The sequence below is a fragment of the Cyprinodon tularosa genome, unplaced genomic scaffold (genome assembly GCF_016077235.1).
Source record: "Cyprinodon tularosa strain WSP-4 unplaced genomic scaffold, ASM1607723v1 ctg797, whole genome shotgun sequence".
Lineage (NCBI taxonomy): Eukaryota > Metazoa > Chordata > Actinopteri > Cyprinodontiformes > Cyprinodontidae > Cyprinodon > Cyprinodon tularosa.
In genome coordinates this window covers 148,535-161,414 of record NW_024039559.1, presented here as the reverse complement: position 1 = coordinate 161,414, position 12,880 = coordinate 148,535, and the positions used below count along the sequence as shown (strand labels likewise).

General features: G+C 39.1%; 1 protein-coding gene across 4 annotated transcripts in view; it reads right to left on the bottom strand.

Moving 5' to 3' along the window:
• Positions 1 to 12,880, bottom strand: part of LOC119774002 (small conductance calcium-activated potassium channel protein 2-like) — a 173,663-nt gene that overhangs the window by 25,993 nt on the left and 134,790 nt on the right. For 2 of the 4 annotated variants that reach the window (XM_038271257.1, XM_038271258.1), the window contains 3 exons: positions 11,085 to 11,195; positions 8,624 to 8,751; positions 8,234 to 8,242 (listed from right to left, as the gene is read on the bottom strand). In XM_038271257.1, coding sequence (XP_038127185.1) covers positions 8,234 to 8,242; positions 8,624 to 8,751; positions 11,085 to 11,195 — 248 coding nt within the window. The remainder of the gene's footprint in view (positions 1 to 8,233; positions 8,243 to 8,623; positions 8,752 to 11,084; positions 11,196 to 12,880) is intronic. The other 2 variants (XM_038271259.1, XM_038271261.1) reach the window with 1 other exon arrangement.

Here is a 12,880-nt window from a genome sequence, read left to right as displayed (position 1 = left end):
GAGGAACAGAGAAACGCGATCAAGGCTCATCTTCTTATTCTAGGCGTGAAACTGCACGCTTTGATTTTTGTTGACAACAACTATGCATCGCTTAACATACGTCACGCACTCCGTTGCTCTTATTGGTTGTAGGTCTATCCAATTGAGTGCAGAGGCATTTTTTTTCCTGGTTCGTTCGAAACACGCCCCATAATCACAGCTCTATGGAGCAGCATCAGACTCATTCTGACTAGAATCGAGTAGGACTACGTCAGGCTAGTCGGGTGTAGGAGTTTGCCCTGAAATCGAAGGATTGACGGTTTAACCCCCAGCTCCGGCTTTCAGTGTCGTTGTTTCCAGCTGCACCATCTACCGATGGTGGTCAGAGGGTGGCGCCAGTGTATGGCAGCCTTGCTTCTGTCAGTGAGCCCCAGGACAGCTGTGGCTACACTGTAGCTTGCCACCATCAGTGTGTGAGTGTGTGTGTGAATGGGTGAATGACTGAATGTAGTGTAAAGCGCTTTGCTGAAGTCTCCTGATTTGAAAAAGCAAGTACATTTACCAAAGAGTTCAGGTCTCAGCTTTTATCTCGCATAAAAGGTATGTCCTACAATTGTTTTAAAAGATTATGGTTTCAAAACTGCAAAAATCTTTGGGTTTTAAAGTTCATGCACTGCATTTCAAACATTTCCGGCCGTGAAATACAGGAAGTCTTAGCTTTAATAAATGAGAAACATTACCAACACTGGAAAAACGATCTAGAAATGAGTAGAATTTTCTTAAATTAAGTTTATTTACCCTTAATTTGAGTAAGTAAATGAGGTAGTTTGCCAATGGAACCAGTATTTTTACTCTTAAAATAAGATAATTAGATAAAAATGCACTTGAAATAAGACAATGCAGTTGTGTGTTCCTATTTTAAGAGTAAATTGTCTTGTTCCATTGGCAAAATGTAACTCCTCAATCCAAGAACAAATGCATTTATTTCAAGAAAAAATGACTTATCTAGATCTGGATTTTTTCCAGTGAAGCTTTGCTTTTAGGGGAACTCAGATTTAAAACAGTGGTTAACTGAAAGCTATGCAATTTAGCACACCTCACATTACTGGATATGATTTTCAGCCTAAATCATTCAAGCAAACACAACTGCTTCCTTTAGTGAGCGCATTGCATACTGGCTTCATATTGACTAATCTACCATCTCTCATTCTTCAAAGTTCTAAATTATTATTGTCTTTTTAGTCGTGCTGATATAGGCTTAGGCTGCTGGAGGACAAAAAATACCACTTTTTTCACTCTGTTATAATATACCTCTATGTTAAATGTGTGGACAACCTTCAGATCTGCGTTTTTGTCCTATTTATCTGATCATCTTTAAAACTGGTTAAATATATCCACAACTATGCACTGTTGCCATCTAACTTACTTTTCACTATATTTAGCGACTATTAGGGGAACTCTAGGGGCTTTTTTTGTTCAAATAGTGACTAGCAACAAGTCATGCAACTTTTTTCAGCTGTGTTGAAGTCTTGAGCAACAGCAAAACTGATCATTCTGAGTCTACTGTCTATAGTGAGTAGAGATTGCTGCTGCAAACCCCTCCCTCCTCAGTAAGTAAGTCACACTTGGGCTTTACCCCCTGGATTACAAAAAAGGATGTCAATTTAATATTGAAAATAGCTTTTTTTCTATAAAACTGCTAAAATAGATCCACTACAAGCTTAATTCAAACAGACTTATGCAATGTGTGCCTCTGCTAAATCTTCTTAAGTTGAAATTAGCAACACAAGACTGATTTATGTAGTTTGGATTCAGTTTGAATATTAATGAATCTAAAATTTATTCATGTTTCATTTTTAGTTTTATATATAAAAGAGTGTTTGGAATAACTTTCTGTTGATAATCTTCTCTACTACTGGTTGGAATAAAACATTAACAGATATGCAAATGATGCGATGATGTCATCTAGCAAATTCTAGGTACTTTTTAGGATGAAAAGCTTGCAACAGTACAGATACATCATCATCTCTAGTGCTACGTTCACACCGGCCGCAGCAAGAGCAGCAAAATCGCGTCTGCTGCTTCATTTTTTGCTGCTTGTACCAGTTAGTGAAACTTAAAACTTAATCATTGCAGTCAGTTCATCCAGATTACCATCCTGCCTTCCAGTATTATTTCTGTCGGAATCGCTCAGACCCCCACATACCAGCGGTGCGCTGTCAGTAGGAATACCATTCAACAGCAGCCTCTGGCCGGGTTGCCGCCTTGTGGTTTGCCATGGCGACTGGAAAGTGGTTTTCATATATGTAATTCAAACTGCAGGCAGCAGGATAATGAAAGCAAACATATTCTGCCGGCAGATTTCAGCATTTTAAGTTAATTTAGGCGTTAATAAACTGTTTCAGAGGAGTGATCACAGCCTCTGATCATCAGCGATGTGTCTGTCTCTCTGCCAGCTCCCAGATCAGCATCACAAGCGTCAGATGCTTAAACGCGCCCGACGCGCTGCTTCAGCTGCTCAGACGCGCTGCGTCTGCTGCTCAAAACGCGCTGCGGGACCTTTTGCTGCGCCTTGACGCGCGTCAACCATTGACTTTGCATGTAAACTCGCTGCTTCTGCCGCGCCTGCTGCGTCCGGTGTGAACGCAGCATTACGTACGTGAAAAACGCCTTCCAGTCACTGCAGCAAAGCGCCAAGAGGAGACCAGGCCAGAGGCTGCTGTTAAATGGGATTCCCAGTGACTGCGCACGTTTAATAGCGTTCCCTCTCAGGAGCAGGTACAGGGTTGTGCATGTGCGTTCTTTTTAAAAAGTCAAAGTCACAAAGATTCTCCATTATACCTTTTATTAAATTAGATGACTGGACATGAATGTGTATCTTCTGTAGCTACGCAGCAGAACCATGATCCAAGGTAAGGAAATTTCACCTGACATAAGGGATTTCTCTGGGTATCTTTTTCATCATTAAGTTAGTATTAAACATTCATTGAGTCCATGTCTCTGTCATTAGTCTGATGTAATTTTCTAATACCAAATCCACCATATCTCTAGTTTTCAAAATAACAACAATTCATAAAAATTACACCAGCCTCATTGCAATTATTCAGGGTTCTCGCTAGCACATTTCAACATAGTATTTAGCTCCTTTTTGAGCCTAAATAGAATTCTAGCGCTGGGCGCAATGAGCTGACATTAACACACATGGCGCCATAGGCTGGTAGAATCACAAGACTATCAGAAAGCGAGGTCGAGACTACTTAATAGAGCCTAAATATCCTGCAATGTCTAAAAGATAAGAAACAGGTTGGGCGTTTTCGAAGGCAGAATGATATTAATGAAATAAACCGATCTATAGCAACTCTAAGTTCTATCAAAACATCAAGGCACCAGCAGGGCTTGGTATAACTTTCAGAAAAATAATTGTGTGCAACCAGAGTAAGCTACTATAAAGAAAAGTCCTATAATACTGCAATTCAACTTTAATATTCAAATTTATTAAATATTTTACAAAAAATATTAACCTGTTAACGGGCCACAAAACTATCAAAAATATCTGTGAATAAAAAAAATTCTAAATCAAATCAGCTGTTGTTCATTAGAAGAGTCGACCATGCTTCATTATATCGTTATGATGGTGGACAGTAGCCTAACTGCTGCACTATGAGGCGGTTCACTAACAAGCAAAGAAACCTGCATAAACGAAACTTTAGCAGTTTTGAAACCATAATACTTTATTCCTTAGTCTGATATGAACCTTAATCTAAATGTGATTAATCCACATTTTTAATTCTTTCAATTTTTTTTTGTGTATTAAAGGAAAAGTCCGGTCACAATCAGAATACAAATTTCTGAAAGTACTTTAAATAATAAATTATTAAATACTGTTCAATAAATAAGTGTTTTTAATTCAGAGTAATTTTTATTTGAATGTGCTTTACTGGAGGCATCCATGTTTGTCAAAGAACACTACTGCCACCTACTGGTTTGTGACGTCACGGTGCGGTATCGGCTGTTGATCAAGTCCCAGTGCTGTATCTGGTGTTTGTCACAACGCGCTATTATCCAAGTCCTCTTGAAAACATTCTTTATCCAAATGTTGGCTACATATTACGGGTTTTTTCTCTGGCCAGAAGTTCGATGGCAAATCCTCCCTCTTCAAGTTGGCAAGGAATCGGAATCGGAAAGGTGAAAAAAGTCACTTTTTTCCACTTTTACCCGATGTATTCCAACATCCAGCTGCCATGCACGTGGGCATTGTCAGTTTCACTATAGCTCTGGTGAATTTCAATGGTGAAGTCCTCTGGAAATCTTCAATAATTGTTGTTGATTGCAGATGTGTCTAGTAGTTCCCATTGATTTAGCTTACACCAGCCCACTTATGGACTAGCCTCGTGAGACCATCCTGATCTCGCAAGCTTTCAAGGTTTCACTCACAGATCAGTCTGGAGACTCTCCTTTGAAGAAAATTTGGAGCCGTTCACCAAACAAACGTCCAATCAGCGTTGGCTTTGAGGCGGGTTGAGGTGTGACGCAACGAGAAGCGCGACAGTTCAGTCTAAAGAACATGGCGGCTTCAGCCGATGAAACTAGCGTTAGCGTGGCTATCGAGCAAGTTTTATCGGAATTACAGAGTATTTCTTCACTGAAAGAAGAGCAAAACACTGCTCTGGAGGCTTTTCTCAGAGGAAAAGATGTTTTTGCTCTTCTCCTGACTGGTTTCGGCAAGAGTAGCCTGGCTTGTGGTTGTGTTTTCATCGTCGCTCTGTTAGTACGTCATATGCTTCGTTGATCCGATTGGTTTATTTGGCCCGTCTATCACCAACATAGGCCAATCAGCTAACCAGTATTTTCGCCCCTTCCCAAAATTACTTCTACGGAAGGTTTCCAGATGGATATGCAGAGCAAATCCATCTGAAGGAGTCAGGTTACTTATGGACGCCTCCCCGACCCGCCCCCTAGAATTAACCATTTTATCTTCCAGCATCACACGGCAACATCACCAAGACTTCTATAATGCATTTTTACTGGCTTTGGTTATTAACACAGACGCGACAGTGACTGCTGCTGTGCAACGTCCAACAGCGTTGCCAGATGTCACTGACTCACATTTTCCAGCCCAAACAAATTTTCATAAACCGCCTGGATATATGAAATCTTGCCCAATTTGAACCAAAGTCTATTGATCTTTTAGGCCATAAATAAAAAGAAATTTTTTTTTTACCCATAGACGGCCATCCTAAACTGCCAGATTGGGAAACATCCCAACCTGGCAACAATGCACGTTAGACGGGAAACGTTAGCCTTTAGCTGAAAAACCCATCATGCACTGCAACATATTTTTGCAAAAATATTCTAACATAAATTCACCAAATACAAGAGGAACATCGTAGTTTGGTTTAAAGAAAGCATTTTAGTTTTATTGTAATTTAGTTTGTTGCAATGATTTTACAGTTTAAAGAAATAGAAAATTACACCATATGAATGTTCATGACAAGCAAGGGCTATATTAGCCTCGTGAGACCATCCTGATCTCGCGAGCTTTCAAGGTTTCACTCGGCGATCAGTCTGGAGACTCTCGGTTAACGAAAATTTGGAGCCGTTCACCAAACGAACGTCCAATCAGCGTTGGCTTTGAGGCGGGTTGAGGTGTGACGCAACGAGAAGCGCGACAGTTCAGTCTAAAGAACATGGCGGCTAAGGCCGATGACACTAGGGTTAGCGTGGCTATCCAGCAAGTTTTATCGGAATTACAGAGTATTTCTTCACTGAAAGAAGAGCAAAACACTGCTCTGGAGGCTTTTCTCAGAGGAAAATATGTTTTTGCTCTTCTCCCGACTGGTTTCGGCAAGAGTAGCCTGGCTTGTGGTTGTGTTTTCGTCGTCGCTCTGTTAGTACGTCATATGCTTCGATGATCTGATTGGTTTATTTGGCCCGTCTATCACCACCATAGGCCAATCAGCTAACCAGTATTTTCGCCCCTTCCCAAAATTACTTCAACGGAAGGTTTCCAGATGGATATGCGGAGCAAATCCATCTGGCGGAGTCAGGTCAGGGCTATACACTCACCGGCCACTTTATTAGGTACCCCATGCTAGTAACGGGTTGGACCCCCTTTTGCCTTCAGAACTGCCTCATTTCTTGGTGGCATAGATTCAACAAGGTGCTGGAAGCATTCCTCAGGGAGTTTGGTCCATATTGACATGATGGCATCACACAGTTGCCGCAGATTTGTCGGCTGCACATCCATGATGCGAATCTCCCGTTCCACCACATCCCAAAGATGCTCCATTGGATTGAGATCTGGTGACTGTGGAGGCCATTTGAGTACAGTGAACTCATTGTCATGTTCAAGAAACCAGTCTGAGATGATTCCAGCTTTATGACATGGCGCATTATCCTGCTGAAAGTAGCCATCAGAAGTTGGGTACATTGTGGTCATAAAGGGATGGACATGGTCAGCAACAATACTCAGGTAGGCTGTGGCGTTGCAACGATGCTCAATTGGTACCAAGGGGCCCAAAGAGTGCCAAGAAAATATTCCCCACACCATGACACCACCACCACCAGCCTGAACCGTTGATACAAGGCAGGATGGATCCATGCTTTCATGTTGTAGACGCCACATTCTGACCCTACCATCCGAATGTCGCAGCAGAAATCGAGACTCATCAGACCAGGCAACGTTTTTTCAATCTTCTATTGTCCAATTTCGATGAGCTTGTGCAAATTGTAGCCTCAGTTTCCTGTTCTTAGCTGAAAGGAGTGGCACCCGGTGTGGTCTTCTGCTGCTGTAGCCCATCTGCCTCAAAGTTCGACGTACTGTGCGTTCAGAGATGCTCTTCTGCCCACCTTGGTTGTAACGGGTGGTTATTTGAGTCACTGTTGCCCTTCTATCAGCTCGAACCAGTCTGGCCATTCTCCTCTGACCTCTGGCATCAACAAGGCATTTCCGCCCACAGAACTGCCGCTCACTGGATGTTTTTTCTTTTTCGGACCATTCTCTGTAAACCCTAGAGATGGTTGTGCATGAAAATCCCAGTAGATCAGCAGTTTCTGAAATACTCAGACCAGCCCTTCTGGCACCAACAATCATGCCACGTTCAAAGTCACTCAAATCACCTTTCTTCCCCATACTGATGCTCGGTTTAAACTGCAGGAGATTGTCTTGACCATGTCTACATGCCTAAATGCACTGAGTTGCCGCCATGTGATTGGCTGCTTTGAAATTAAGTGTTAACGAGCAGTTGGACAGGTGTACCTAATAAAGTGGCCGGTGAGTGTATATACAGCATGCATCAATAAGGTAGTTAACATTGGATTACTTCTCGAGCTCCTTGAGTTATTTACTGTCACAGGAAGGAGCTTCGGCCAGAGAGTAAGTTTTGGGGCCGGTATGATTTAAGAAGGGCTGCCATTGCATGTTGAAATTAGGAGAGACCCACCGGGGCAAATGCCCGGTATCACAGATTACCAGTCCGAGCCTGAGCGCTAAGCTAACCCCAACATGATGTCACTGCCGGAAGATGTTAGTAAGGTGTTACTATATTTGGGCAAAAATGGCCGCTCCCGGTGTCAGTGATTGCAACAAAAAACATTGTTTTTATTAATTTGTTTACAGATTAACGTTAAATTTATTAAATCACCTCAAACATATTATTTTTAGGTATAATGACCCATTGGTTATTCCTTGCTGACCAGACTTTTCCATTGAATGTGCATAAATCAAGATTTAAAATATTTTAAACAGTTTAGCTCCTTTATGTGACTACAGTGTTGTTACAAGCTTTGGATAAATGTCATCACAAAACCATCAGGAATATGTAGGATGAGTTCTGCCGATGACGGTTAATATAGCCCCGGGAGCGGCTATATTAGTCATACTTGTGTGCGGTAGATGAGTATGATCTTGGCCTATAAAAAGGTCCAAGCTCACTCTCTGTGAGAATCTTTGTTTTGTTTTTTTTCTTTCACACATTCTCTCCAGACAACCTTTAATTACTGACACTGGTGGCAAAATGTTGATGCTTTTTTTTTTTTGCGTCATTCCATTCAAGAGAGAATGGGAAGGAGAGGGGAGGAAATGGAACACCAAGAAAAGAACAAAACCGAAACAAAAAAAAATAATTAAGTCAGCATCCAAAAATTATCATTCTTTTTCTCATGCATGTCAAACGCAGACATGGAGAGAAGGAGGAGGAAGAGGAGGATGTTGAGGAAACAGGAGGAGAAGGATAACATAGAAGACTTAACTTACTTCTGAGCTCTGCGGTGATAGAGCAAAACAAGGACAGAACACAATACAGAGTTTTAACCTTACAACATTCACGAAACGAGTGAAACTGTTACACTTGTCGCTGTAAGCGCAGGGTAGAAGAGGGTTGGAGGGGGTAAAGGGAGGAGGGGAGGGAAAGAGGAAGGACCATCACAATAGTTTGAGTGTGTTTGTGTGTATCTGTTTAAATTTACACGACAACAACACTATAACAACAACTCTATACAGCTATGGCTACAGTTTTTTACCATATTAGCAAAATAACCAGTACACTGAATGTATTTATTTATTTTTACTTTCTGGAGAGAGATTTTTAAAAGGGCAGCAACCAGTTTAGACAGTCGATCAGAGCGCAGGAAGTCCAGGACTTACTGGTGGATGGCTTGGAGAAACTTGCGTTGGTGTTTCCGCACCTTGGCATGATCTATCTTCTTGACCAGCTTGGTGTGTTTGTAAATGAGCCATGTTTCCCTGAGTACATTGGCAGCTGTGTTCTTTACCTGAGGGTGAAAAAGAGATTCAAGATGGCAGAACTTGTGCACTGCAAAAAAGGAAAATCTATACAAGTGTAATAAACTTTAATTAAGCATTTTGGTCTTATTACATTTGTTTTTCAATGTATTTTCTTAGTAAGACTAAATATTGTTAAGATTATTTGACTTGTTTTAAGAAAATTCATTTTTTTTCATCCTAACTAGATAATACAACTAATTCTGAGCAGCTTTTTTCTTAAAATAGCACACATTGCGGAGCTAGTCGCGTTAACATTTAGACTGTGATTACATTTTTACTTGTTTTAAGACAATAAGACAATCCATATTAACCTGTTTTAAGAACTGACCCCATCTCATTAAGATATTCCGGCTAATTAACTGTGATTGCATTCAAATTGATAGAGTTATTCTGATTGTCATTCATGATTTAGCTTTGAGATTCTGAACCTCACCAGTGGACCATTCACTGTTTACAATACATCATCACAACTGTACATCATACATATGCTTATTAAAATAGAAGCTCTGCCTTAAAGGGGGAACGGCATTTTTTACATTTGGCCCTTTAATTTACGTTATTACATCATGTTCTATGAGTTTTGTGTCATTTGGAGCCGTTTTCGTTTCGTTTCGCTTAATTCTGTGACATTTCTGCTAAAATATTAATAAAAAAAACGTTTTGAAGTTTTTGTCAAGTGTATTCTTCCCATACATTCACTACACCTAAATAATGAAATTAATTCTAGCTAAGAAAAACAGACTAGTTTTAAGCCTTTAAATGAACTGGTATCGACTATATTTGCCTTGTTTTTAAGCCTGTTGTCTGCTTGTTTTGAGCAATAATTGGTTAGAGGTTATTTAGTTCTAAGCAATAATGACTAATAAATGAGAATAAATTGCTTAAAATAAGAGAAAAAATCTTAACAAGTAAAAGAAGAAATAGATTTTTCTACACTGCAAAAAATCTAAATCTAGATAAGTCATTTTTTTATTATAATAAGTGCATTTGTTCTTGAATTGAGGAGGTAAAAGAGACATTTTGCCAATGAAACAAGAATTTTTACACTTAAAATAAGAAAACACAATTGCATTGTCTTATTTCAAGTCCATTTTATCCAATTATCTTATTTTAAGAGTAAAAATACTCATTCCAATGGCAAACTTTCTCATTTACCTACTCAAATGAAGGGTGAATACACTTAATTTAAGAAATTTTGACTTATTTTTATATCGTTTTTGCAGTGCAGCAGCTGATCGATTAACTACACTGCAAAAACGATCTAGAAATAAGTAAAAATTTCTTAAATTAAGTGTTTATCCTTATTCTAAGTAGGTAAATAAGATAGTTTGCCAATGGAATGAGTATTTTTACTCTTAAGATAAGATAATTAGAAAATATGGACTTGAAATAAGACAATGCAATTGTGTTTTCTTCTTGCTTTAAGTTTTTTTGGATGCTTACTATGTTCTTGTTTTAAGAAATCTTACCAAGTCTCATTTGCTTGCTGCACTGGCAGAATTTTTTGCTAAAAATAAGCAATCATTCACTTAAAACACTATATATTTTTCTTATTTCTTGGAAGGCATTTTTTGTTGTGTACAGCTTTCTTTGCATCACACTGCAAAAAAATCTAAATCTAGATAAGTCATTTTTTTCTTAAAATAATTGCATTTATTCTTGAATTGAGGAGGTAAAACAGACATTCTGCCAATGGAACAAGATAATTTACACTTAAAATAAGAAAACGCAATCACATTGTCTTATTTCAAGTACATATTATCTAATTATCTTATTTTTAGGAGTAAAATTACTCATTCCATTGGCAAACTTTCTAATTTACCTACTCAAATTAAGGGTGAATGCACTTAATTCAGGACATTTTTACTAATTTCTAGCTCGTTTTTGCAGTGCAGCAGCTGATCGATTAACTACACTGCAAAAACGAACTAGAAATAAGTAAAAATTTCTTAAATTAAGTGTTTATCCTTATTCTAAGTAGGTAAATAAGATAGTTTGCCAATGGAATGAGTATTTTTACTCTTAAGATAAGATAATTAGAAAATATGCACTTGAAATAAGACAATGCAATCGTGTTTTCTTATTTTAAGTGTAAATTGTCTTGTTCCATTATTATACAGCGCTGAGCTGTCGAAAAACGATTTAAAATTACACCCCACACACAGTTTTCCATCAGTATAAAATGTCCATTGTGTCTAAAATATTATTGAGATAAATTATTGACTCTGGCAAAAATGGTGACACTACAAAATGAAATTCAAAATGCATCTAGCAAACATCTACAAAATGTGCAGTTTTTATTCGGTTGAACTCAACTCACTCGTTTGCAGAGTTGTGTGTCCATCATAAAGTTGTGGACATGCTTCTCAGCCTTGGTCAGCTCCAGCTTCCTGGCAACCACTGCAACCACCAGCGCAGTGCAACCAGCTCCCTGTTGTTCAACATAATGGTGGACAAACAGCAACACTTTACCAATTAATCATAACATCATAGCAACATTACACCCCCCCAAAAAACTGAAAAGTGTTACATGCAGATGTTTTCAGCCCTACTTTTACTCTAATTCTCTATAAGTGCTCTTATGCTATGTTCAGACCGCAAGCAGCAGAGGCAGCAGAAGCAGCTAGTTTACATGCAAAATCAATGGTTGACGCGCAAAGGTGCAGCAAAAGAACTGAAACAGTTCAGAAACATCTGAAAGATCTGAAAGATCAGTTCTGAAAGATCTGAAACAGTTTATTAACAGTTATATTAACTTAAAACAGTAGCGAACAGTAGCGGAAAACCGCAAAGAGGCGACCGGACCGTTGAAGGGGATTCCCAATGACAAAGCACGGCCAGTGTACGGGGGTCTGAGCGAAAAAATCTAAAACAAAGTGAATCCAGTAGAACATTTTATTGGCTACCAGGAGTGGGTGACAATAGTTTAAGAAACTTTTGGCTCTCAAAATGGTATCAGTGCCCTATTTGTTGGTACTCGCCGATACCGATACCACCATTTTAGGGCAGTATCGGGGCCCCGTCCGATACAGGTATCGGTGCAACACTAGTCTTTTTCCTGCTTCACAAAGGTAGGCAGCAGTTTGACAAAGCCATGATGGCAATTATTTTACATGCCGTTTTTCATACATACACACAGACACATCAATTTCAAACAGATGGTATCGGAATGGTATCGGTATCGGCCGATACTGCATAGCCACGTATCGGTTATCGGTATCTGGGCCAAAAAATGGCATCAGCGCAACACTATTTTAAATGAAAATCTTTAATCTGGACTCATTTTGGGGGTTAATGAATCTTATACCTGTTACAGGCGTAACACTGGTGCTTAGGCGGAGGAGGCATAGGTTTAATTGCTTATGAATAAGAAGTGGAAGCAAATCATCAAACCACCAACGTCGTCTCGTTACCTAAAAGTTGAACGTAGGATTATTTACAGAATTAAATAGGCTGCCATGACTTATACTTATCCTAAATCATCTCCCGCTGTTGTGGTATTGAAGGATGTAATTGGTTTAACACGCACCAATCATCTCGTTATGAGAAAACGGATTTCATTCTCTTTAGATAAAGAAAAAAATTAACTCATTTTCTCAAGAAAACCACAGTGAAAAGTATCGGAGGGACACGACCGCTCTCAGCTTCCGTAGATACTTTTTTTTATTATCCTTGCGTTAATATAGGGGGGGGGGGGTGGGGGGGTTCATGGGGGCACAGAATAAAAAATGTGGTCTGTAAAAGGGGATCCGTAAAAACAATTTCAAGAGCCATACCATTCATAAAAGCCAATCTGAGAGAGGAAACAGGAAATTGAAAATATAAAATATGCTAAAATGTTTTGTTTTTTACGGAAGAGGATTAGGGCCACTGGGAAAAAAAAAAGTTAATTGATTTTTAAACTTTATTTCAGTTTAACATGGGAAAAAAGTCAGAATTCTGACTTTTTTTCAGAATTCTGACTTTTTTCTCAGAATTCTGACTTTTTTCAACAGAATTCTGACTTTAATTTCATAATTTTGACTTTTTTTATTGTCAGAATTCAGTCAGAATTCTGAGAAAAAAAGTCAGAATTCCGAGAAAAAAGTCAGAATTCTGACTTTTTTCTCATACTAA